General features: G+C 39.0%; 1 protein-coding gene across 4 annotated transcripts; it reads right to left on the reverse strand.

The window, feature by feature from the left end:
- Positions 1–30: 30 nt before the first annotated feature.
- Positions 31–27,397, reverse strand: LOC102232154 (myosin-binding protein C, fast-type-like). 4 transcript variants are annotated; one of them, XM_023340884.1, is made up of 31 exons: positions 27,228–27,397; positions 21,855–21,869; positions 19,738–19,758; positions 19,069–19,089; positions 15,010–15,033; positions 13,739–13,807; positions 13,110–13,258; positions 11,930–12,047; positions 11,769–11,817; positions 11,547–11,606; positions 11,308–11,471; positions 11,064–11,196; positions 9,565–9,689; positions 9,357–9,462; positions 9,079–9,248; positions 7,793–7,958; positions 7,589–7,695; positions 7,463–7,492; positions 7,216–7,358; positions 5,930–6,089; positions 5,726–5,830; positions 5,466–5,654; positions 5,205–5,339; positions 4,939–5,106; positions 3,719–3,807; positions 2,731–2,926; positions 2,511–2,650; positions 2,273–2,432; positions 2,029–2,165; positions 890–1,076; positions 31–173 (listed from the first exon to the last, which is right to left on the reverse strand). In XM_023340884.1, exons 1-31 carry the CDS (start codon positions 27,247–27,249, stop codon positions 148–150), a joined length of 3,384 nt encoding a protein of 1,127 aa, XP_023196652.1. In that variant the 5' UTR covers positions 27,250–27,397; the 3' UTR covers positions 31–147. The 4 variants fall into 4 exon arrangements, with proteins under 4 accessions (XP_023196652.1, XP_023196653.1, XP_023196654.1 ...); XM_023340885.1 differs by lacking the exon at positions 19,069–19,089 and having other exon boundaries at positions 27,228–27,396; XM_023340886.1 differs by lacking the exon at positions 15,010–15,033 and having other exon boundaries at positions 27,228–27,396.

Consider the following 27,397-nt stretch of genomic DNA (forward strand, 5'->3'; position numbering starts at 1 on the left):
ATTTAAACAGAAGTAAGATGTAAGGGGAAATCTGTGGAGCAGATCAATAAACTTTATTTGAATCACTGGTAATAACTTGTATAGTGACATTCACTCTTCATTTGCAGCTTGGTTCACATGATTTCACATTCTCTGCTGCTTGGCTCCTCATTTTTTCTCCGGCTCTATGGCAACTGTGGAGCAGAAACACTTAGGTTAGAATCAAACGCTGGAAAGTTATAAAAGGATGAAGAACAGGTTGATAAAAAGAAACATGTTTCAGGTAGTTTTGCTCAAATACTTCAGCAGATTTCTGTATAATGCATGGTGCTAAATAAATACAGTACAACACTAAATGCTAATGCAGGTCAATGAAGCAAATCAACTGTAAAATCTAACAATAAACGCATAAAATTTGTCTGACTGGCCATATTTGTAAATAAAAGAAATAACTGGAAAACCTTCACTAGTGCAAAACTACTTAAATCTTTTGTTTAATAACCTAGCGGTACTTACTGTGGTTTGATAAATGATGAGCGGTTTGTATGGGAGACTGTGAGCCAGCATTGGTCTGATATTGAGGATGTGGATTAAATCCACAAACGGTTTGCCATAAGCACATTATTCTATAATCTTTGAGCTTGCCGTTGTTTGCTGTATCACTGGTTGCACCATTCTGCATGTCACGATTGCATTGGTTTGGTGTGGACTGCTGAAGCTAGCAGCTAAGTATAAAAGGATTAAAAACATGTTTATCACTTTCCAAGTGAAAGTGGTGATCCCTGGTTACTTGTTTTAAGTCATGAGGTTTCCTTTTAAATATATTTACAAAACTGAAGCCAAGAATTTATGTGACAAATAACTTTTCCACCATTTTTCGGCCAGGCCTGCCTCTGCAGCCGGTCCTTACCTCGGACGTCCAGCTTGCACTCCACCTCATCCTGACCCAGGTCGTTGACCGCCATGCAGCAGTATTTGCCTGCGTCGAAAGTGCTCGGCTTGCGGATGTTGAGCGTCAGAACTCCCTGGTTGTTCTGCATCAGAAACTTGGGATCCCCCCCGATGATCATTCTGTTCTTCATCCATACGATCTTGGGCTGGGAGGTGCAGAATGCCGAGATGCAGTGAACTGGCTCGTGGCATGTCAAGACTTTATTACAACCGCAAAAATCAATGGATTTTACTTGGATGTCATTTGGTTGACCAACACAACGTACAAAAAACTGGGAGATGAAAAGCACATAGAACGTGGTTTTCAAACTTTTTGGACAAAATCAAAATCTAGAAAATGTAGTGTGGATTTATTTTCAGTCGCTTAAATCAACACTTTGTACAAAAACCTTTTACTGCAAGTACAGATGCAGAACTATTAGGCTTCATGCACCCAAAGTCTGACATGTTTTTCCATCCATCTTTCCAGAATGGATCAAACCCAATTTCTTAGTTTTAGTATACTTCCTCGTGTTTGTTCAATGAGAGTTTCAATAAATTTGAAAATAGAATTAAATGGAGTTACTGTGAGCAGTTTAGTAACACAAATCAAAGTGGGTTTGTTTTTCAAGAGCAAATATTTGTGTTCTTTTAATTCAATAATTTTCCTAACTCTGATCAAAGTCCGCACAGCATTCTGGGGGATGTAGGCAGAGGAAAGGCTTTAGCCACTCCACCCTTTTTAGCTAGCTAAGCAAAGTGAGTGGGATCAACTAACTCACTCGCTCTTTGGTTGCCTAGCAACAACATGTTGTGTCACTTGCGCAGCAGCAGTTTCAGGTTTTGTCATAATTGCTTAAAAATAAAAAAACAACAGCGTGGAGCGAAAGGAGAAAACGGCTGCAACAACTCGAGAGGAAACGGGATAGAACAGGAAAATCACGACAACAGTTTGGCGATATCTCAAATATTTAAAACAACAAACTATTGACTGAGATATTGAGATATGGTTTTCAGCCACATAAATAAAATAAAATAAAATAAAATATTTTGAATTTAGTGGCTGTAATGTGACAAAATCTAATATTTTTTCAAGCTTATTATAGCTGGCTGGTTTACCTTGGGAAAGCCCCTCACAGAGCAGGTGATAGCGGTGCTGTACCCAGCGACAACAGACCGGTCCACCAGCGGCTGGGTGAACTTAGGCGCACAGGCCATGTCCTTTTCCTTAAAGCCAACCTGTTTGAGCTCCAGACCTGAGGTGAGACAAAACATGGCACAGAGAACCCAGTTTATTTTGTTTCAAAGCCACATTTTAGGAATCTGCAGGTCACACACCGGTGTGAGATGAACACAGCCTCACCTGTCTTAGACACGACGGCCGTGTTCTTGCTCATCCGCGGCTCCTCGCTCAGACCGCACAGGTTCTCGCTGTAGACCCGGAACATGTACTCATTACCCATGATCAGGTCGGACACCGTGCAGTTTGTACGTCTGTTGTGTTCGTAAACAGTGAACCATTCCTGATGGAGGGGAACGTAATATGTTAGAAGAATGAATGAAACGTTGATCATTTGGATCATTCGGTCAAATTTGTCTACCTTAGTCTTCATGTCAGCTTTCTGGATGGTGTATCCGGTGACCTCACAGTTGCCGTCGTCTTTTGGGGGCTCCCACTCCAGCGCGGCGTTGAACCCCCACACATCTGTGACCCTCACATTCACTGGAGGCCCCGGCTTCTCTGTTCGGGTTAGTTTAGCGACATTAAAACCATTTTTTCCCAGTTTCACATCCATGTTTTCTGAATGATGTCGACTTTACCGATGATGCGGATGTTGATGGTGGCTCGGTCCTCCATGTTCTCGATCTTGAGGACCAGCTCGTACGTCCCGGAGTGCTCTCTCTCTGCTGAGCGGATGAAGAGGATGCTGTCTACGTTCGTGTTGCGGACGTTCACCATCTTGGGGTCGACCGGCTGGCCGTCCTTCAGCCAAGTTGCAATGGGATGCGGCTTACCCTGTGAGCCAGAGGAAAATTCATTCAAGAAAACTAAAATTACACAAGCTGAGACTTTTTGAGGCCTTCGTAGACAAATTCTCTTAAAAATCGAAAATTCATCTTTGATTGCAGGAGTGTAATCTCACACAACCCCAAATTCTAGAGAAAATAAAAACAGAGAGAAGGAGCAAATTAAACCATCATCAGGCAGGATCATATCCCCTACTCAAACATCTCTGCCCGGTTTTCTAGCAGATAGATTCAAAGAGGCGCAGCAAAAGCAAAGGCGGTAGATTAGCAGTGCTAGCTAACAACTGAAGGTGCCATCCGGGACGTTACTGTGGAATATCATCTGGTAAAATGGTACCGCAATACAGCGACAGTCTTCAGTCAGAGGCCTCTTCAGATGTGCTGCAAGACGGACTGCTACCAGAGGCCCGTCCTGTTACAACAACATTTAATTTCTCTTTTGGGATTAACTAGATATATTTTTAATTTGAATGTGAAAACACAGGTTTAACCTGCAAGCAGGGAAAGTGAGCACAGGCCATGCATGTCCTTTTCCTTATAGGCAGCCTGTTTGAGCTCCAGACCAGAGGTGGCACAGAGGAAGCAAATGAAAATATCCATCGCTCATTGTTAAAGAAATACAGGGAAGAGTAGCAACGAGGGGTCACAGAATCTCCATAACAACCATTTATTTTAAGCCTTTTGTGTTCGTCTAAAACATGAGAGCCAATAATGGTTGAGCTGCAGAGTTAAACAAAAAGAAAGGCAGGCTGATGTGTTTGGAGCTCGTCCTGAATCTAACCTGGAATGGGATGGTCAGGTTGATCTTTTCTCCAACCTTCCGGATGTATTTTGTTCTCAGCTCACGTGGAAGACGGATCTTTGGGTGCTCTGAGGCAGAAAGAAAAAAACACACCAGCTAAAACACAATAGGCTTTGCTAATTTAATTGGTCATTTTGAATCAGTAGGTTTCTAAATATACAGCAACAGTAAAATGTTTATATTCATTTATAATGAGAATGAATGCAGGCGGGTTTATTTGATGTATTTTAGGATGGAGTGATAACACCACACACATCTATGGGGATTTACAAAAGCAACAATTTATTACATTTATTGAGGGTTTTGAAAGTTCTTCATACAGACTCTACCCACTAAAATTTTGATAAATGTATCTTTGCAAATTTCCCATCAACTACATGCTTTCAGTAGCCATTAAAAGCTTCTGCTGTTGACCCTTTGCACATGACGTCATGCTCTCCAGAGCTCCGCCCACTCCGCCATGACGGAGGTCTGAACAACCCAGGCGGAAAGGAAAAGGAGAGTTCAGTAGCAACTAGTTGCATTTACTTGAGTAACTTTTTTTTTGGTTTACTGCGCTGTACTTTTAGCTTTTACTTGAGTAATTTTATTATGAAGTATCTTTACTCTTACTTAAACTTTACTTAGTAAAATTTCTGGATTTTCTGAAATGAAAAACAAACATGTTTTAATCAAAAATTCACCAGACAAACACAAACCTGCAGATTTTGTTAAAGTTTCATCATTGTTTTATTGAAAAGAATTGATTTGGAAAAATGATTTTCTTATTTTGTATTTAGTTAATTATATGAATTATTTTTATTTTGCTCTTTCAAATATTTACACCAAACTTTAAATTTTGGTCCATCTGATGTAATTTTTAAAAATGAAATGATTACTGTTTTGATCAGTTACTCAGTACTTGAATAACCTTTTTACCAAATAACATTTTATTCTTGCTTAAACGATTTCTTTGGACAAATAAAAATATAATTTTAATCTTTGAGTTTGCTACAGGTCATCTGAATAAATATTAGTGGGGATGTAGGACCAGTATGTATAATCTTGAGCCTTTAGGGTTAGAAGGAAATCCGTATTATTTTAAACTCGACATTCATGAGTGCTTGGCTTTAACGGCTCTGAGTTAAAACCTCTGACATGCTGTAGCAAGTTCTATGAAGTCTCTTTTACTCGCTCTCATCTGAAGCCGTTTCACTCACCAACAATCTCGCGGATGGTAACGGGCTGTGACAGAGTCGCGGGCGGACTGCGGCCGGCTATGTTTACTGCCACCACCCTGAAATTGATCTTCTCTCCCACTGGGAGGCCACGCACCACAAATCCCTGCTTCTCCCACAGGTCCGTGTTTGCGGCTACCCACTCGGTGTCTAACAGCAGCAACAAAAAGCAGCACATAGTAAGTCACAGTGGGAGCAGTGTTAACCTCTCCGAGTCTGCTTCGGCCAGCAGCGTGGGGCTGTCATACCTCCCTCCTTGCAGTACTCGATAACGTAGCCGTCCAGGCCACCAGCTCCGATCTTCTCCGGGGCGAGCCACCTCAAGCTGCATGTGCTGTCTGTCACATCGTGGACCGTCAGACGCGTCGGCTCGCTGGTTGGGGCTGAAGGTGACAAAACGAGAGACTCGACAGAATAAGTGACTGGCACGGCGAAAAGTAGGGTGAGACCCACAGGGAACGACAAGTGGAGGCTGAGGAAGATGAAGTGCAGGCAGTTGTTAAACCTACCGATGGGCATGAAGGGTTTAGAGTTCAGACTTGGCTGAGACAAGCCGATGCTGTTGACAGCAAACACCCTCATTTCATACAGGATTCCTTCAATCATCCTCTTGGCCTCGTACGTAGTTGGTTCGTATACGTCAAAGTTGAGCTTCGTCCATCTGGACGAGCCTTTCTTTTTTCTTTCCATGAGGTAACCTGTTGGAGTGAAAACCCAGATCTTAGCTGTGTCTCTTTTGGGTTTAAGAACTTCAGACTCGCTTCATTACCTTTGATTGGTGCACCGCCGTCAAATTTCGGAGGTTCCCAAACGATGGTGGCACAGTCCTCACCCACTCCGGTGCATTTGACGTTCTCAGGCGGGTCGGGCACATCTGGAACAACACAGGTTAGTTTTCCCCCAACCGAGCCGGATTACGGCTGTTGAACTCTGTAGTTGGTAATTAAGAATAAATGAACAAATTTTCCCTTACCCACGATCTTTATGAACAACACAGCCTTGTCTTCTCCTGCTGGATTGGTGACACAGATGGTGTAGTTTCCCTCATCGGTTCTCTCGGCGCCCTCAATGACAAAGCAGCTCAGGTCCTTCCTGGACTCCACCCTCACCCGCCCTTCTGTGGCTACAACCGCCTGAAATACAGGAAGGCATGTAACCTGAGACCATGGAGCGTTTATGACTTCAAGTCACCAGATTTAAAGTCAAAGTCAGCAAAATCAAAAAGTTTATACATGTAAACACATAGCGCTAAATAACTAACAAACTTTCCTCTTCAATTGGAAGAGAAGTTTGGTTCAGTAAACATTTGAGAGTCACAAATGAACAAGTTTAGGGCCTTGATGTTACCTTTAAAACCAACTTAAATAACAAAAATTATCCTTGTAAAATCATACTTGTGTCAAAAATCTTAAAACAGATGTAAAAAGTGCTCATAAACAGATAAAAACAGGATACTGGTGGTAGGGATACACTACATATCACCAACATCGGTATCGGCCCAATAAATAAAACTGGGCCGATAATAACAACCAATATTTATTTCCATATTCCATCCTAAAATATCGGTAAAATAAAATGTGGTTTCATTCAAAATAATTTTAAAAAAGGCTGTAGAACGTCCATTTTCAAAATGTACAAAACGCCATAAAAAGAAATGTTTGTGGTTTTGTCTAAAATCGCAGATTTAATCCAAAACAAAAAAAAATGGGCCTGATTTTATTTCCTCCAAATGTGTCAAAACAGTAGCGAATTATATAGAATATCGGTTATCGACCAAAACAGCAATATTAATATCGGCACATACTTTAATTGGTAGCCATTTGTGTAATTACACTGAACCGTTCCAATTCATGTTTCAGTATTCAGAGATTTTTCTGTGGAATGTAACTATAAATTATTTGCTGAAAATTTGCTTATTCACAGACTTTTTGGAAAACAAACTGGGAAGCTGAAATACCTAGACACAAAAGCAGCCAATCCAGGAGCGTCATTTATTTTTCTTGGCACTGATTGGCTGTAGCCCCTAAAGTGGAGATGAGGAAGACTTTTGACCTTAGATTCTAGTGCTAAGGTGTTTCCCACTGTGTGTATTAATGCATGTGAAGGTATATTTGGTGTCTGACCTGTTGAAGTAGATAGTTATAAGGGTTTTTCAAGGAAGCCTAAAGTATTTCTGGATTTTATATATTAGCGGGCGGCATTGGTTGGGTTCCTGTCATTGGTAATTGGGAGTTTGGATGCTTGCTACCAGGCCCTCACCTCCTCTCCTTTGGACCAAACCACAGTGGGAGCCGGTTCTCCTGTGATCTCCACATCCAGCCGAAGCTTGTTGCCCGCCACCACAATGATGGTGTTCTGAGAGACCATGTTTCCTGTGGTGTCCAGGTGGATCTTTGGTGGATCTGTTTATTTAAAAAAATAAAAAAATAAAAAGAGTGACATGGTGAACACAAAGAGGGACATGGAATTAGATTATTTGCTGTTTCAGTGGAGTTACGAGTCCTACCTTGTCTTGGCACGTAGTCAATCTTAATTTCTGCATTGAGAGAGAAGAAATGAGTTGGAAGGTGTTACATTTGTAATAAATGATATGCGCGCCTGATAGCTTAGAAAATATTTCCATCCTCCTCACCCAGAAAGTTGAGTTTGGCGGAGAGCGACAGAGCGTATCCATCAGGAACAAACGTGTAGTCTCCAGCGTCCTCTGGCTTCACATCGTTAATAACCAGCCGGTGAAACCTGACACAACATGGAGTTGGACAAAACAGCAAAAATGTGTTTGCCTTCAACTTTTAACAAAAATCCAATCATTTCGTCCACCTGCTGGTATTCTCACCTTCCTGTGTGAGTCATTTTGATGCGTTCGCTTGGCAACACCTCCACTCCATCTTTGAACCACTTTCCTGTGACCTTGTCATCGGACACTTCACACTTGAACACGGCCTGGTCTGTCGCCCTGACTGTCAGGTCAGCAATGTCCTGCAGCACCTCCAGCTCCTTTTCTGAATACACAAGAGGAAAAACTCATGAGAAAAGAACCAGACGCATGGAGCTGTAGCAGATTCCTGATGGAAACATCTTTACTTCAGATCATGCTCCATTACCTTTTTCAAATTTACCATCTTTGGTCTATTTTAAAATGTTTGTGTGACGTAATAGACCAGTAAAAAGCAGGGAATAATTGTGAAGTGGAAGGAAAATTACAAAAATCAGAAACGTTTAGGTTTGTATTTGTATTCAACCAACTTTATAATCTGATAATCTTAACTAAAAAACATTCAGTGCAACTTGTAGACAGCGTTTATCTACAATTACAGAAAACTGTAAAGAGAAGTGTGCATTTAGACACATTATCTATTAAGACTAAAAGATTACATTTTGGTTTGAACTTATGCACAACTTTTTGTTTTGCTGCATAACATCTTAAAGAGGCAGCATTATGTGTTTTCCAGCCACATATTATTATTTTATAGCAAGTAACTATGTTAACTAAAATGCTGTATATATCAAATATGACTTAAATAAATGTAACTTTGCAATTTAACGCCTCTGCTTCTTTTAGAAACTCCTGCTCTTTCTGAAACTCCGCCTTCAGGAAGCCATCACAACATCGCTGCAACGTTAACCCTTTAGTAACATTTTTACCAGCGAAACGTTAAGCACTGTTAAACACTGAGAGCTTAACAGGTGCACAGTTCCATCAAGTGTTTGCTAATTGCTCCTGGCTAGTCTGAAGGAGCTGAGAGGAGAAGTTGAGGTAAGCGGTTGCTATGAGAGACGGCGCTCGGTTCCACCAAGCATTTTAAAAAAGCTGAATGGTGGCCATGGGAGATTTAAGGATTTCTTAAACATGTATGAACGAATCAAGGCAACACTCCAGGGAATAACATTATAACATGATGTAAAACTCTACAGTCAATTTTAATAAAGTTAATTGAAACATGGTTTTAATACAACAAAATGTAATGAAGAAAAGGGAATGGTTCTGCAGGCACTGTTATGTACATGCATAAAACATGGAGCCTTTTGTCCAGCAGTTCAGTTCAGCTCTGTCTTCTGCATTTAACATCATGAAATATTTATATCCGAGTACCAAAGGCTGAGCGAGTGATGCTGCTGTACCTTCCACCTCCAGCTCTCCTTTGGTGTGCCCTCCGTTAGTCCAGGCGTGGTACATCCCAGCATCGTCCAGCGTGGCCTCCTGGATGATGAGCGTGTGCTTTTTCCCGTCCTTCTTGAAGCGATACTTTGAGGAATCCTTGTCTTTGGTAATCTCCTGATCCTCAAAGGACCTTTCCATTCATAAACAGCGTTTATGAACGTGAAGACGAAGGAACATCGGAAAGCATTTTCAGTGGATTTACGTGCTGATAAACATTAGGCTGATGGCATTTACTGACCACATGACATGAGCGCCCTCTTCAGACACCTCAATCTCAAACTCCACTCTTTCTCCCACCACCACATGATAGTCGTCCATCAGCTTGGTGATGGTGATGGGGGGCTCTAAAAACCCATTAGGGGAGAGCTGTTACTTCATGGTATTTCTTGGCTGTAATTTCCAGTGGATGATGGCAGCAAGCCGGTAAACATGAGGAGATGACGCACCTTTGACGTACACCTCTGTGGAACACTTGTCCTCGCCAACCACACACTCGTACGCAGCATCGTCAGACAGGTTGGACTTGTTGATGGTGAGTGTTCGGACGTTACCGTTGGCCTCCATGACGTACCTGGCCAGAAGATTGATTGGGAGTCGGTTTGTGGCGTAAAAAGACTTTCGCATCCCTATGTATTCATTTGAGGGTTTTTTTAGGGCAATCTACTTTTCAGCTTAAAAGCATTAAAAAGTAGGGCTGCACTGGTCGCAGTTTTCTGGCAGATCGCTGATTACCAATTTTTCAAAGAAGCCTGACCTGCTGAGTCTAATTTTGGCCGATACCAAATTTGTTTGTCTGAAATTCTACTAAATGTAGAAAGAAAGGCACTGAGTTGGTAACAGTGGGGTGACTATTGTTAACTGTAGACATGCAGACATGCTAAATCTACTTGAGTCTGTGGCAAGAGTTGAACAAAGTTTATTCATCCAATCTGATGGAGGTTTTGCAAACAAGCATGTTGTGAATAAAGCTCAACATCTGTGTTGAAATGTTGGTTAGGGACTGTCACGAATTCTTCTGAATTCTTAGATATTTATATTCATGCTCTTATTTTGAAGACCATTTATGAACCAGTTGTGTTTTCTTCCCTCACATTCTCCTCACATGACACGTGATTGCACCCAGAATCCATCTCTGTTGAACGTAGTTCTATAGAAACCAGTTTAAAATCTACTAATATTCTGTGTGCTTTCTGACCGAAACCCTACCGCTGTCAGTTAGCTAAAATCAGCAACAGAGTTAGCAAAACTCAACAGCTTTAAAACCAAAACCATGAGGTTAAAGGTTAAAGGTTGCTGTTCACTTTCTAAAGTGCGATAGAACAGGAGTGTAGCAACAAATTAGACTAATTTGAGGGTCATAGACTGTGTTGATACATGGTTTATGACATGCATCATAAACCATGTTTAGGGAGGGTATCAACAAAGTTGAATTTAGCTCATTAGCATTAGCTTCTGCTAAATGCTTTGTTGGTATAGTACATCAGTGTTAGTGTAGCTAATGTTTATGATTAGTGCTTTAGGGTTAGCACAACTAAGTTTTTAGTTAGCAAGAACGGAAACAGATAGACTCCACATGAGCAAATATGGTAGAGAAACAAAACATAAAATAACATTTTGAATGCTTTTGCAGGACTTGCAGTGACGGAGCTCTTTGTGTTGGTGAGTTTATGAGTGAGTTTGCTTGGGGGGAATAAGATCTCCTTTCTACTGGGAGGCTCCTTATGACCGGCTAAAAATAAAACCCGGTGACAACAGAATCGTCTCCAAATGCGACGTTGTGCTTCTGCTAATTTTAGCGCTGCCCATTTAAAGCGCTGCCCATTGAGTCCATCTCAGCTTGATTATTTTGACTCCATGATACAAGGAAGGAAATGTGTCGATAAATATATTTATACCAAAACGAACTGGTCAAAGTGGACGTGTGTGTGCTGGGTGAAGCATGTACTTTGCTGAGGGTTTGATCTCCTGGCCATTCTTCAACCATTTGACCTGAACGTTGGGGTCAAGAACTTCACATGACATCACGATTTTCTTGCCCTTTTCCACTGAGTAGCAAGACTCGAGCCTCTTCAGGAAAGCTGGGAATTCAAACAGAAAGAGAAATTACCCACAAGCTGAAAGTATGTCACTGTCTGCCCACTCTGTAACCCCTCGCCTCTTTCCAGCTGGTCTCCACCCCTCTGACTTACCCTCACTAGGCTTCTGCACCTCTTTCATCTTTTTTAGACGCTTCAGCATGCCTCTCAGGTCGGTGATGCCATACTGAAAGGCGATTTTCTCATACTCGCTTGGGTGGGCACTTTTCAGCAACTCCCACACGTCAATCTCTGGTTCCTCTTTTTGTTTCTTCTTCCTGTTAGCAACGGGAAGGACATTTTAAAGAAAACCTAACTGATAATCCTGCTAACTAAATGCTCATCATGTTTACTTTTTAGTAGCTTTCAGCAGGGCACTGAAATCCAGATCTCCTTCATCCTCTCCAGCATCTCTGTATGTAGAAACAAAAGGTGTTTAAAACTGACTTTACACATTTAATCCACGATAAAAATGAACTGAAAGTCCTGCTCACACACACTAAAAATGTTATAAATAGGATGTAAGTTCATGTATTCCCACACAGAGACAGAAGAGAAATCCCTGAAGCACTCACGCTCTTTTGAATGCAGACAAAATATCTGCTTGGTTCTCCTGATGTGCAGCTGTAACAAGAGAAGTTGCCGACAACGCAGATTATTGCTTTGAGGGATCAAAACGGTAAAGCATGCAGAATCCGCAGCAGTGCGCCGCGGCCCAGGGTCTGTTTTCACTCACCCTCCACAGAGATCTCAAAGGTGGAGCTGTCACACGTGTCTTTAGCCGTCACCTCACACCTGTAGCCTCCAGCATCTCCAGCCACCACTTTGATGATCTTCATTTCATACGTGTAGATCTAAGGAAGGAAGACGCAAAAGTATTTATGTCTCCTAAATCCCTTTACATTTTGTCACATTAGACCTACAAGCTTCAGTGTATTTTACTAGGATTCTACCTGGTGGGCATTTATCATATCGTTTCACTTATCATAAAAAACTTCTCATCGTGATAAGAATTTGGATTTATTATTGTCATGATAACTTTCAATTAATGATGGTAAATAAAACAAAATGAACAGCATGATCGGAAATTTTACTTTTGCTATTTTCTCCACTGTTACAGGAGATATCAGTAAATTAAAAAATACAATTAAATTCAGTTATTGTGTACATTTTAGTATGTATTTGTATATAATTGTACACACAGGAGCGGCTTCAGAAAAGTTTTTATTCATATGAACCAGCACTAATCCGCCTCTGAGCGTCGTTTTAAACATGCCAAACCCATAGGGGGCAGTGTAGCGCAAAGCTAAAACTTATGTCAGCCAATCACAATCCTTCAAAGCAACCACAACTTCCTGTTAGAGATTAATAAAAATGTTGCCAGGAGTTTCATTTCTGTGGAAAGATATACAAGTTGGACTAGTTTTAAAAACTGCATTAGGATATAAAGTTAATAAAACAAAACAATGTCGATTGGGAATCATGTCAAAGTAAGTACCTGGCTATACTGGAATTTTATTCATGAGCCTAAATCTACGTTTTCTGATGTAAACATGCAAACAAAATTTTTAGAATCTCCACATTGATTTACTTTTTTAAATAATAATTTTTAGTGATCCAAGACTGATTTTTCATGTGGATGAAAGGCAAAATGCATACAAATGTATTAATTTCCCCAAATATTCGACTACGTGCAGACTAGGCCTCATCATTGATAGCAGATGTTCACCAGTTTGAGGAGTTTTACTAATAATGAGTAAAAATGAAGAATGTTTCTTCCACTTCATGTTTAATCCCAACAAACTGAAGTTTGTGGTTGTGATGTGATGAAATTTCAGAAATATTCAATACTTATGCAAGGAGTTATAGTTTGAAAGATGATATTGGAACATGCATGCACACGCCCACACACACACCTTGGTGTTTCTGTCATAGGTCTCTTTAAACTGCAGGTGTTTCCCCGCCTTGCTGCCGAGGTCCAGCCACTTCCCCTTCAGCCATTTCATGGTGGGTTTCCTCGTCAGGGTGCTGGAGTCCACCTTGGCTACGAAGGTCACATCCGATCCTGTCCAGTCAGAAAAAACAAACAAAAAAACCCGCAACAATCGACTGATATTTTACATATCACGGATTGGAAATCACCCGTTTGAATGAGCACACTGCAAAAACACAAAATATTACCAAGTAATTTTGGTCTAGTTTCCAGTGCAAATACCTTAGCACATTGGAAATAAGAGAAAACTAACTTACAAGAAGCTTTTCAGTGAAATATGGGAGCTTGTTTTAAGTAAATAATTCCTTAATATTAATAGAGTTCTAGAAAAAGTTCTAGTTATAAAAGGAACTACAAGCCTGTAGTTTTCATAAAGTGCTTTTCATGAAAACTAAGGAATCATTTACTTAAAACAAGCTCCTATTTCTTACTGAAATGTTGCTTGTAAGTTAGTTTTCTCGTATTTCCAGTGTACTGAGATATCTGTACTTGAAACTAGATATATTTTAGAATATTTAGGTTTTTGCAGTGCAAGAAACAAATGAACCTGACCTGCTACAGCGACCACGTTCTCTGCCGGCTTCTCCACAAAAAGCCCAGAGAGTGAAGTCGATTGATTCTCTGAAACAAAACCATAAGAACTTAATAAATTCACATTTTAGATGCCATTTTAAAATCTCTCTTTTTTTTTTAGCGCAACAGGAGTAAAAAGACATACACAAGCTGAGGGCACCAACACATATTATGAAACACATCGCTTATCTCCATGTTCAACATTCCCAAGATGGCTTCCAAGGGCTACAATAACAATCCCTAATCCACAGGACTTCTGCTAATGATGGCAGACATTAAACTGGCATTACAGGCAAGTGACACTTGCATGCTTTTATCACACAGATCCTATCTTTCTAAAAATGTATCACATGGTTCTTCTGTGTTTTTTGGACGCTCTTTTTAATCAACAGTTTCTCAGGTTTCTTGTGAGTAAAGCAGCAACACTCCCTCGCAGCAGAGAGCCAGTAACGTTTCCAGGCAAGCAGAAGTTCCAGCGACATATAAACGCTACGGCGAAGTGAGAATTACAGGGTTCACGACGTCATAATGAAGACAGACTGTACTAAGTATAAGACCTCTACCAACACGCAGCAGCTGGTGACCTTTACACTTCCACACTTTGGGTGCCGGTTCTGGATTTAGAGTTCAGGTTTGTAACGATTACACGCATGGAATCGGGTTTTTCTAAACAAATAATGAGAAGACATGAACCTGACATAACAAACCTGTTCATAATAATGTAAACAAATAAGATTTATATTCGTGTTGACAAGTGGTTGGTGCAAAATTGAGTGTGTATGCCTGTTTGTTCTGTGTGTCTGTTTGTGGCCATCTGGGAATACCTCTTGAATAAATTTATTTGGCTATAATTATATAATGCATTATCATCACAAATGATGCAATTAAATTGATATTGCTCATCATCCACACAGTGAAACACGGTGGTGGTGGCGTAAGGCTGTGGGGTTGCTTGTCTTTGACCCTAGACATACAGCCAGAGCTGCAGTAGGATGGTTCAGATCAAAACATACCTGATCAACGGCTCAGTTAAAGTCCAGGCATAAACAAAATGTTTCAATAATACAATTAAAATCCTAATTAATTATAAATCTTTCTGCCACATTTGTCCCCTCTACTAAATTGTTACAGTCTGCACTGCTGCAGTAACACAACGGAGAAAGCACAACATTTAACGAACACGTAGCATTCAATCATCTCAGTCATGCAGACCAGCAGTGTCACTGTGATGTCATGCGTCTCGCTCTTACCCTGGCCCGCAGCGTTTTTCTCAGCTGGGAAAAACAAACATCACTTTTTAACATATGGAAGTATAACAATGTGGAGTTATACTGTACCATAGGTCAACAGGAAATGAACACAGCCAGTAAAACAGCTTGATTTCAGACCGAGGAGTCTGAAAGACGCTCTACGGTCTGGGATCAAGCAGCTTTAGAGAGAGATGAAATTATTACAATATTTACACCTCACACAGTCACATTAAAACATTATTGTGGGATCATGACTTTCCTTTACTGACGCAAAGTAATCAAATGATTACTTTTGGTTTAATTGTCAAACATCAAAACAATTATTAGAAATTACTTTGATTGCTTTCTTTGGACTGATACCAAAACGTTGTCCGGTATAAAGTTGATATTCCTACAATATGCGTGTGTATTAGTTTAGGTTTCATATAAATCTGCCTGAGTCATCTAGAATGGCTAATTTCCATTGAACGCCATCGCAGATATACATTTTTTAGCTTCGGTTTGGTAATGATTAAGTGGGCCAGATCACATGGCTGCGGCCCAAGTGGAGATAATCCCCCTTTAACTTTATACCCCTGTTTATATGGCTGGAAACAGCCTTGGTATGATCAGCTCTTCACTCATGGAAATTCTTCTTGTAATAAATACGGCAAAGGCAAACTCGGTGTAGTTCAATACCCGCTTTGGAGTCCCAACAGGTGATGAAACGCATCATAAATATCAAAAATAGAAGCTAAAATGGACGGATGGCAACCCAGAGTGAAGGAAACATATCATGGAGCAGATGATTCCTGGCAGCTTGGTCTGGGGTCGAGTTTGTAAGGTTTCTGGGGCCGATAGGTACGGTGAACTTTAAGGGCCACTGGAAAAAACACAACGCACAAAATTTACTTTTTTTTTTTTTGCCAACCTCCCTATTTTCTCCAATTTTTGTAACAAACAAGATGAAAGCAAACTCTCACTGTATCTTTATTTTAATTTGAAATATCTTGTTTCCATCTGCAGAGGCAGTCTTAGTTTGTTTGTCTGCCTGTCATTTAAAAGCCCATGTAAATTAATTGTGATGTCATCATTGGTGTGATTATTTTTAGAGGACATGGTTTCAGCATAATGCGATATGATGGAAAATATTGGATATTTTCCTGGTAAAAAGTAATTTGATTGTTGATGTTTGTCAGTGAAGGAAGAAGGTTCAAAGATTCAAAAAGTTATGCATTTTCAGCATCAGAGTTATAAAAATTAATTCTCGGGGATCAAATGTAAAAAATAACCCCACTAAACGCAAATATGATTCTAGAGACAGTTTATAATATTGATCATCTTAATTCTAGAAGACTAAAAATGATTCACAGTGACTTCTCTTTCGTACGCATGGCCTGACTCTTCTCTTACATAAATGTTTACAATAAAACATAAAAATAAACATTATCTTACATTTTTTGCCTTCTTTTCTAGACACTTGTCTTTTCTTTTGCTGCCTAAATACAATGCTTTATTGCATTAAAAATACCTTTTACATGTGAACTTTAATTTGAAAAACTCACAGTTTATCTCTGTCTTTCAGTCAGCAGCCTATGCACACAATCTGGAGGTGTGTGTGCTTCTCTCTGTTCCACTGGAGCAGAGCATTGCTATGCTAATAATGCATAGCAATATTAGCACTTTATTACCACAGAGAACATGGATAGTTAGCCTCACCTACGTGTTAAGATTCCTTTTGTTAATAGCGCCGTACGAACGGGAGCGTTGCATCCCAGAAAATCTCCCTCAGAACTTGTAAAGTCTGGCGTGAACGGGTCCTAAAGCCCTGATGCTTTTAAAACATCTCCACATCTAATCTCCTCCTGGTTAATTAATAAAAAACATGCTCTTCTCGTGTGAATCTAGCAGGCAAGCTGATATGACCGACAGCTCCTGGATTTCTCTTGTAAAACCTGAGCTAAACACCCACAACATACTTTATTGGTAATTTCATTTATGAATCTGCTTCAAAGGCCGTGCTATTAAGTTTAACTAGATTATCTGAAGGCATCTGAGATCATAAAACAAGGTTCTCAAATCCTCATCTTGTGATTAAATTTGACCTTCATTACATTATTTTGCACAAAATCATTCTTAGATGATGAGATTTCAGTCTGCTCAGTTCTGCTTATGTTGAGCTGTTTTAGGGCGTCCTGTCACTTTAAATCCAAGTAAGCTGCTGGCCACGCCCCCCAACTCAACCTTTACACCCACATGTAAAAATGGCTGCAACAGTAACATATTTGAAAAGCAGAAGTGGAGCCAACTGCACCACCAACAGGAATGCAGCAGGTGATTTCTGGATGGTAAGTTAACAATTATTATTTCATTTCCCTTTGGATCAATAAAGTGTTTTTGAATTTGAACAAAACACTTGTCTTTCTAGCAGCCATTGTAAAGTGCACAAAACTGTAAAACCAAACATGCTGGAGCTCAGCTTGGGTTGCTAGGTAACAGCGCAGTGCCTTCCGATTTATAATGTTACGTCCCAAAGGCTTTTGAAATGTTTCATTTTCCAGGCACCAAAAAACCTTAACTTATTGCCAAAATACAGCTGTTTTTAAGCAGTTGGGTTGTTTTTAGAAGAAGTGGAAACCCAAATTGAAGTATAAATATGCGCAAAAAGTGAATTACGCATAATAGGTCCCCTTTCAAGATTTCTTCAATGACTTCACTGCTTGACCTCATAAGTGCGGCTCGGTTTTCGCCCAAGAGCCGAGTATAAACGTGTCCTGAAATCAGATGACGCTGGTATGCTAGCAGTAACAGCTGCTTGTGTTGTACTTCAACACAGCTGTGCTGCTGCTCTCATTGTCGGGACCGCCTGCAGGACCGGAGCAGCACAGACAGCAGCGTCATAAGTCACAGATGGGAGGAGCTGGCCTCTGCTCAGGGAGCAACATCATGAAAAGGTCAGAGGGCATACGCAGCGTCATGACGACGGGAAGCAGAAAAGAGCGCCCACAGTTGAATGAACTAAATACTAATTTCTCACATAGATACAAAACTATGTGTTCATAGTATTGCAATATTGTTGCAAAGGAACTATTCCTGAATAGTTCCTTTTTTTGTTTCTTGAACATCTTGGGATTCCTGGGAATATCCAGAACAAGAGAAAGCTGCTGCCTTCGATTCATCGCATTAACTACAATGTGATAAAGTTTAGAACTACAAAGGTAGTTCTGGTAGTTTATACCAATAAACAATGTTTCACCTGATTGATTTTTATCCAGTGCACTATATTTGATAATAGTATGATTTAATTGATATTTCTTTAGGATCAATAAAGCATTTTTTTATTTGAATGACTGTACTGGAAAAACACAAAATCTTACTAAGTATTTGGGGTCTAATTTACAGTGCAAATATGTTGTACACTTGAAATAAGACAAAACTAACTTACAAGTAGCTCTGTAGCAAAATATAGAGGCTTGTTTTAAGTAAATAATTATTTAATATTGATAAAGAAGTACTTATTCCATTAGCAGATTATTTCACTTATAACAAGACATTTTTCCCATGTTACAACTTAATTTATCTGCCAATGGAACCAGTACTTAAAACAAGTGCATATATATTGCTGAAAAGTTTATTTTAAGTTAGTTTGTCTTATTCCAAGATATACTAATACTAAGATATTTGCAGTAGAAACTAGACCAGAAATACTTGGTAAGATTTTGTGTTTTTGCAGTTTTGTGATTGCTGAGAGAAAACTTCCTCCATGATCGCAGGTGATCAGGAGGAGCGTAGAGAAGCTCCTTCATTATTCCTTACAGTCAAGCAGCTGCGTCTCTGATTGCAAAGAAAACTTCAAAACAAAAAACTTCAGCTTTGCTTTTTCTGCGTATATCAAAAACAAAACTAAAATGTTAGAATAATGAAAGGAAGAAAACGGGTTTTAGATCAGTCCACGTTAAAGCAGTCAAAAATAATATCCAATAATCGTAAAAATTAATAGGAATGAAATGGATCAAATACTAAAACTACAAGTGAAATAATGTTATCAGCACTCAGGTGAACATTTCCTTTATTTCTTACCATCATCGTCTGCTTCTGAACCTGGTGCAGACAAGGAAGCAAAACCACTGAAAAAGCTGCTTTGAAGCAAAAGCTTGTGCACAGAAACGATGAAACGCTTGCAAATAAAGCAGAAATCTAATGCAGTCACATAAAAAAAAATCATCTGAAGCCAAATCAAAATGTACAGACAAGCTTACAAGTTCTGTCTTCAGTATTTCTGCATGCATATAACACCCAGAATAAATAACAAGGATCCTCAAAATCTTACATATACGAGGAAAAAAAATCCTCAGATAGCAGCAACTCTGAAGCTTAAGAGCGTTTTTTAAAATCCCACATGCAACATATAATATACAGAAAACAAACAGAGAGAAGAGCAACGCACCGGCCACCGAGGCTGAAATGAATTATGCATTACAGCAGCAGAGCGCTTAGTGACCACCACCATGTTAATTTCATTTTTTATGTTCATTAAAGTCGTTTTATATATTTATCAATAATTTATGAGGGTCATCGGGGAAAAAATTAATCACAGCTCATGCACTGCTTCCATTGTGGAGCAGACCGGCACATGTATGCATTTTTTATGCATGCATGAAACAGATTATGTATGTGTATATAATACATTAGGACATTGTATGTCAAGTCAGGCGTCCATGTGAATTCACTGCCAGGATTTCATCTTACCTCCATCTGCTGGCGACGCATCTAGAGGAAATGAAGGGAAATTAGTGCAAATTATGCGTGGAAACAACATTCAGTTATATTGTATCTATATGGTTTTGCTAATGCAAATACATTTTTAACTATAATAATATCTCCAGAAATAATTACATTTGGGAATATTGCTGAGGAATAAGAGAAAAGGTTTAAATTTGACCCAAATCATTCGATCAACAAACACTTGCAGACATTTTCTCACACTCTCCATGCCTGCAGTGAAATGTAGTCCAAAGGTCAATGTGGGAAACGCAGCGCATGGATGCAGAAAATGAATCCATTTGCACTCAGTCAGTATAGATCATAATCCACATGAATGGATTATCTTCTCCGCCTCATTCAGAAAAAAGAAACCAGTCCATAAATAAACGTTCAAATTCACAAAAACTCTGAGGAATCACACTGAAACATGGATATTAAATTAAATATCTTCAACCATCATTACAAAACAAAAGAGAATAGATTGATACAGTCACTTGCAAAAGTATTCACACCGTTTCAAACTTTTAACCATTTTGTCAGATTATAACTTCACTGGGATTCTTTTGGGATAGAACATAAAGTAGAAAAACTTTTTTAAAAATGATAAATTCCAGATTTTGAATCAGTAACTGAAAAAAATGTGCATAAGGATCTTTTGGTGTTTCTACAAGTTGTTCATGTAAATCACAGGTGTCAAACTCATGGCCTGGGGGCCAAATCTGGCCCGCCGTAGCTTTGTATGTGGCCCTCTAGACTCCAAGTTACATCAATAAGTCTTTCCAGTTTTTCACAATTTTTCAAAATCTGCAAAATTCACACAAAAGCAACAAATCTCCACATTTTTTTTCTGATTTTACTTTACAGTCAAATACAAAAATAATTTTCCCCTAACTGTAACTCTGCAACTCGTTTTCTTCCGCAGGACTAGATCTGTCATAATAAACAATAAATCAATCGCATGATAAATTAAAACAATCTCAATAATTTCCATTAGCCTTATTTCTCGTTTATCTCTATTTTCTCTCTTTCTACCAAAAACTGGATGATAAAAGTTTTCAGTTTGGTGTTTTGGTCTCAACTAGCTCTTATTTTGAAGGACAATTTTGTTTACAGATTTCAAAATTAATTTTATTTGTTGTTTTGTTTATTTATTTTGGATATTTAAAATGTCTCCCAGTTCCAGTGTTAAATGTTCATAAATTTAAAGTTTACTGATCTTTCAGAATATTTTCTTGCGTTATTATTTTTGCCATTATCGTTATATCACTTAAAAATGGTCTCAAAACAACAATATTATTGTTTATTGCAATAACTTCTAATTTATCGTCCAGCAAAATTTGTTATCGTGACAGTTATATATACAGGAGAGGTCTGCATATGTTTTCCTGTTTATCTATCAGAAAATCTCAATAAAATACATTAAAGTTTGTAGTTTTTATGAGTGAAAAATGTGAGAAAAGTTTAACAGATTGGAATATTTTGCAAAGCTGCTGATAAAACTGCATCATCTTCCTACAACCTGGTAGAAAATTGGTTTCTGAATGATTAAACCACTCAACAAAGAGGTTTTATTAAAATATAATCACTCCACCTGATCCCACTCAGGACCACACACATAAAAAAACCACCTCAAATCACAGAAAATAAAATTACAGAAAGCCTCTCACCTTCATCAGCTGCCGATGCATGTTTGTTTTACGCAGCATAACAAGTTATATCACCATAGAAACAAAACGTTAGAGAGCCTAACAGCAGAGGAAATTCAAACCACATTCAATTTACAAATGATGTAATGTACAAAAAAAGCAGCTTTTCACCCAGAATGCCAGAAGGTATTAATATCCCCGTTCTACAGCATACAGTAGAAACGCAGCGCTATTTATAATTTAAATAGAGATGCTCTCCTGACAGAACGTCCATGAATAAATAAAAAACATTGTGAAAGCTGATTAAAAAGTGTTTGAAGTCAGCATGAAACCAGCACTCGACATGATTTGTGAGTAAAACTCTAAAAGAAATATGTATGAGCCATAAATGTGTCACAATGTGATAATAGGAGGCACAACATAAATAATGGGACAAAAGCAGAAATGCTGACTTACCCTCCGCCGGTTTAGCTGTGAAACAGACAAAGAAAACTGTTACTTACACACATCATTTACATTTTACACACACATTTATCAGAACCTCTGGTAAAGATGTGAAAATAATTGTTCAATAAGTTTCATTTTTGTAGAAAATTTTAAAAAATCATGTTTGCGATGATCTCTCTAGAGTCGGACGTCCTCTTTTCCTCTTCTCTTCAACCTTACATTTCAAGATTAAGGAAAAAAGTTGATTTGGTGAATGGTTATGCATTTCTACTTTGATTTGGCCCTTTATTTTAGATTATTACCACACTGTAAGACCCAGTGATGACCCCCTCTTACAAGGATTCTCTGTTTCACACCAGATCAAAGTGCATAGTTCCAGTTAAAGTCCCAGGTGAGTTTAGAAAACTCCTATTTGTGATGGTGGGACAGAGAAAACTTGTTGGTAGCTTCTAACGGTTGCTTGGCGACACCAAGACGTCCCTCTGTGCTGCTGTTCTCTATACAGATTTTTCCCATTTTTCTCCCACTGCATGGGGCCAAAATGTGTATCCTCATCCTGCCTGGAGGCCAGAAGCTAGAAGAAGAACAAGTCTTTGTCACGACATGTTTATATACAGCAGAAACTAACTTAAAATATAAAGAAAGAGTTTCTGGGATGCTACATTTTCTTAGTGACATTCTTTTTGTATTTTTCAAAAATGTCAGTGTTAGATCATGTTCCTACTGTAAAGTAATAATTTATTTTAAAGCTTTTAGGGGATACTGTATATAAAGTTACATGAAGATGGTAACCTGTATAGATATTGATAGATGTTAAACCTTTGAAGTATCTTTTAATTACATCTTGTTGACAATATTTATATAGACCTTTGTTTGCCTGGGACTGGAATTGATAGCTTTAGATAAAGCGGATACTTCAGGAATGTTTTAGCTCTAAAGCGATAACATGAATTTAACAGGAACAGGAAGGTTCCCCTTTGAAATTTCATGTGTCTCACCTGGACCAGATCTTTGAAACGGATATCCTGATGTAGAGACACGATTAAAAGGTTAAGCTAGAACCATATAGGAGGGAGGGGATGTGCCTTTTTAATGAGGGTGTCTTTGTTGAGACCTAATTTGGGTAAAAGAAAATTCTCAACTGAAATAGAGGTGTATGATATACCCCAGGCTCCCCAAGTGTCTCTGTGGGGGTCACTTCAGTGGATCTTAAAGGCCAGGGACGGTGTCTTATGACCTCCCTGCAGCCAGGCCACGTTCTCTCAAGCTGCACGCACTTTCCTTGAATAGTAAGCCAAGTTAACCATAAGAGCTTCACCTCTCGCTTGAGAGGTGAGAGGCTTGAAATTCAGCGGCCGAAATGAAAAATCGAACCATTGCCCCTTACGCGGACCCCTAGGAAACACGACTTTTTTTTTCCCCTTTTAAATGAGAACGTCAACCGACACATTCAAAAACAAAATGCTACTCGACTCGGAGTGCTGTACAAACTTCTGAGAGGCTGTTAGAGAACACAACACCTGCATGGAGGTAAATCTGCATCAGCAGCTGCTGGTGTAATCCGCCGGGAGAGGCGAGAGTCTTGATCATCTTCAACAAGTTTGGGATGAAGCCGGGTAATCAAGTTCTGCACAGCTGTTTCTCACAGTTTAAATGTTTCCCTCAGATACCCCCAGAGGTACCATGTGCAGGACTGTGCAAGACTCATAATTAGTCTAATTTTTAATGCTATGTAGGTCAAGTCTGCAAAATACACAAATATTGGGGAGAGGGCTGCATATTTTGTTCTTTTATAGAAAGAACTTTTCTGCTTTTGTTAAAGTTTATTAACACTTTGTGATGCCACAGTCAAGCTTCTGTGTACTCCATTGAGATGTGCCACATTTACTCTGATCCCCCTAAATAAAATCAGCAGCCTTCAGAAACCCCTCGTGTGTAATCTGCATAAATACAGATCTTATTTAGGGCATTAGAGGTTTATGAGCATCATAAATATCAAATTTTGGAGGGCTGACACTTTTCTGATTGAATTTTCCTTTTCCAGTTTCCTTTTCTTCTACAAAAACGTGTGGGGATGTAATGTGACACATGGTAGGAAAGTTCAACACGCTTTACGTTAAGGTTTATGTTTTCTTTTCTGTGCGAAAGAATCAGATCAGCTCTTCACCTCACCGTTTGTTTACATTTCTATATTTGACTCCGACAATCTGATTTACAGCGTCGTTAACGACACGGACATAAAGACACGCTGGGTTTACGGCTGCATCTCATCCACAGATATCATAACACATTTTTTTCTCATTTACTAACCCATGCCAAATCCATTTCTGCTGAGGTTACATTATGACCATGGCAGAATTTAACAGGAATTCATTTATCAAATTCATACCAGCCATTATCAACACTGTTAGATTATCTTTGTTTTCTGCAGGATCCCAGTTATGTGAACATTTTAAATGAAAACTCTCACATCTAGACTGCAATATATACAATTTATATATTCAGTTTTTCATCTTTTTTTAAAAGTTTGCCTTAAAATTACACAATAAATAATGCACTTTTCAGCCAACGTTTGTTTTTAAAAGCAGTTCATCAGAGAGCTGCCACTCAGGGAAGGAGTTTCCTTTCCAGTTTCGGTTTATTGTGCGTCGTTTCCTCATTGATTTCGCAGTGACAGATAGTGTTCGTAAGAGTTTTTTAAAGACACCATTATTCATTGACAAAGAGAGAATTAATCATGTCATCTTTTCAAGTCAAGGTTCTTGTATCCAGACAAAGATAAACTGCACTGAGGGACTGGAAAAACTTCACGGAGCAGTTATGGTTCAATTTACTCTCATAGTGTTTCATCAGCACGCAGTGATGAAGGGAATTATGATCATGAATCACAGCATCGCCTCCAACCATTGACTGGAAAACTGTCTTGTGTTTGATGGACTGTCTTGGAGCCGAGCCAAATTCAGAACGGCGCATCAGGCCTGCTGACCGAGGAGGAACTTTCTGGTTAAAATTGGCAGATTACGCCATGATTTATCTCCACCGGTACAGCAAAGTGGAAAGGCAAAACCCGATACGCCGGGGTGGGGTGAAACTTGATGAACGTAATGGGGGGAAAAAGTGTGAAAGGTCACCGCTTATTCCAGAGTATTTTTAGCAATTAGTTGAGAGGCGGGATCAGGCTGCTATTGACTGAAGCAGCTCAGATTTTGTTTCAACTTATCTTGTAGATAAGAAATAGTAAGCCAAAAGTGTGAGAAATGAAATGTTCACAGCTCTGAATCAAATTGTAATTTAACTAAGCTGACTGGAAAATTAACTCCTGCACTTTGATTGCCTCCTAAGATGTAAATTAGTTAGGCATTGAAGTTGCAAGACAGTGAGTTTTTAAATTCTCTTAATAGTGATCTACTTTTAGCAACTGCAGCCTATCGGGTGTGGAGTCTTAGGAAGCAAGCTGCATGAAGAGGATTGTATCGTCAATATTTTTTACCTTCATATCTGACTTACGTAACTGGACACTTTTGGCAAACAAGCTTTACAGTGAGAAGGTCGTAGGTTATCTGAACACCTAACTTAAGGGTCCCGTGAAGTTATTTATTTAATAGCCAAAAGTGGGATCTGCTCATAGCCAGCTGAATGTTTAGGAAACTGGAGTTTATAACTCTTAAGGGAACTCAAACAAGCTAAGTCTTTACAGAACCCAAGCTACCTTTGTCTTTAAGAAATACAAGATATGCAAGTCTTTAGAATACGTTACCTAGCAGAGTGTTTAGAAAACCTAAGTTTGATAACTCGTAACAGAACTCAAACTAGCTAAGTCTGTAGAAAACTTGAGCTAATTCAAATGAGCTAAGTGCTTTAGGTAGCTCAAGGTCCGTATATACGGTGCAAGAACTGGAAAAAATATTGTTCCATCCAAAATTTTACAAACCATGCAAAATAAAGCTTGAAATTTCTTTTTTAGTTTTTTACTGAGAGTGGTCAGGAATAACACTTTCCTTTTTTGTTAGGACGTTTCATATTTCACAAGAACTCAAGTGCGGACCTGTTAGGAAGTCCTTCCCAATGTGGCATTATGTTACAACGGTATGTCATCACCAGGGAAGAGAATACATTCCTGAGACAAAAGCAGAACTTTGAAAATTGCTGCGTTTCCACATTAAATTACATTTTAGTTCTCTACCAGTCCAGCCTGACGCCAGGTGTTCTGCCCACAGTTTGTGTTTTCTCAGTGCTGTGAGAATGAATGTACCAGTTCTCTCAGAGTATGTAGACCTTTTGTCTTTAGGAACTGAAGCCAATAAAGTGTTTGGGAAACTTAAACTTAAATCCTTCCTCAGTTATAATCTGCCTTTATTTAATTGCAAGCTTTGCATTTCAGTTTCGTTTAGCTGAACAGAATATTGAGTTGAGTAGCTGCTTGCTAGGTCAACAGAAGAAATGTTCATTAATATTGTTTTTGTTATGAACAGTTAAATATTGTAAAGTAGCATAAGAAACACAGGTCATTTGCAGACTAGTAATGCTTTTTAACGAGCTTATATTAGTTCATGTAGGCTTGGAAAAGGGCAACACATACGGAAAATGTTTTAGAAATACCTTATAGTTAAAGAATGCAAAATACTTGAATGCAACATAACAATAGAACACTAAAAACTTTGAAATAGCCGTAATGTGTGTTCTTTACGCGATGCACTGAGGCAGAAACTGAAACATGAAGCTGAGTCCCTCAGAGTTGAGCTGCAGTATGTAAGTATCACTAACACAGTAGCAACTCTGCTCCAGATAAATGGAGCGAGGATGACTCTGGTGTCTTTCACAAATACACAACGATGATGTCACAGCAGGTGGATGGGTGAAAGTTATGGCATATAAAACTAAATTTATAAACTTAACGTCTAGGAATAATTTAATTTTCTGTGTTACTTGCAATCACAATAAAGTTTTGTTTTTGCATCATTAACCCACTTTTCTCTATCTTCTCTAACATCTACAAAATGAGGGATTTCACTGTAACAAATGTTTGTTTTTTTTTAGGTTTAACTTGGGGAATTAAATGCAATGCTAAAGTTTGTTACTTGCTGTAGACAGTTTGAGTGTAATAAGTACAAACAATCCACTTTTTCTTTCCTCCCAAAACAATACAATCATAGCAGCTCTTAGCTTGTTTTCATAAGTGAACGCTTTAAACTTGCTTTTCTCACATAAATATTTGAGATGATTCCACTTATTTCACAACATGCTTTAGAAACGATCAGCATCGTGTATTTTAAACGTCAAACCAGAGCAGGATATTTAAATTCAAGCATCAACACTGTGACTTAACCAAGTCTTTGTCTGTAATTAGGATAAATTATGCTGTTATAACAAGTATCTGCATACCTTCAGGGACTGGCTCAGGCATGGTTATTCCTGCGTCTCCTCTTTTCTGCTGGATGACTGAGGGCTTGTGGGGCTTATTCCTTTTATTTCTCCCCTCTCTGTGTTATTCAAAGCTTCCCTGGAACTCAAGTCCCCCCACACCCTTCAGTGAGCAACGAGGTCTGCAGAGA

Source organism: Xiphophorus maculatus, chromosome 10 (genome assembly GCF_002775205.1).
Source record: "Xiphophorus maculatus strain JP 163 A chromosome 10, X_maculatus-5.0-male, whole genome shotgun sequence".
NCBI classification, from domain to species: Eukaryota; Metazoa; Chordata; class Actinopteri; order Cyprinodontiformes; family Poeciliidae; genus Xiphophorus; species Xiphophorus maculatus.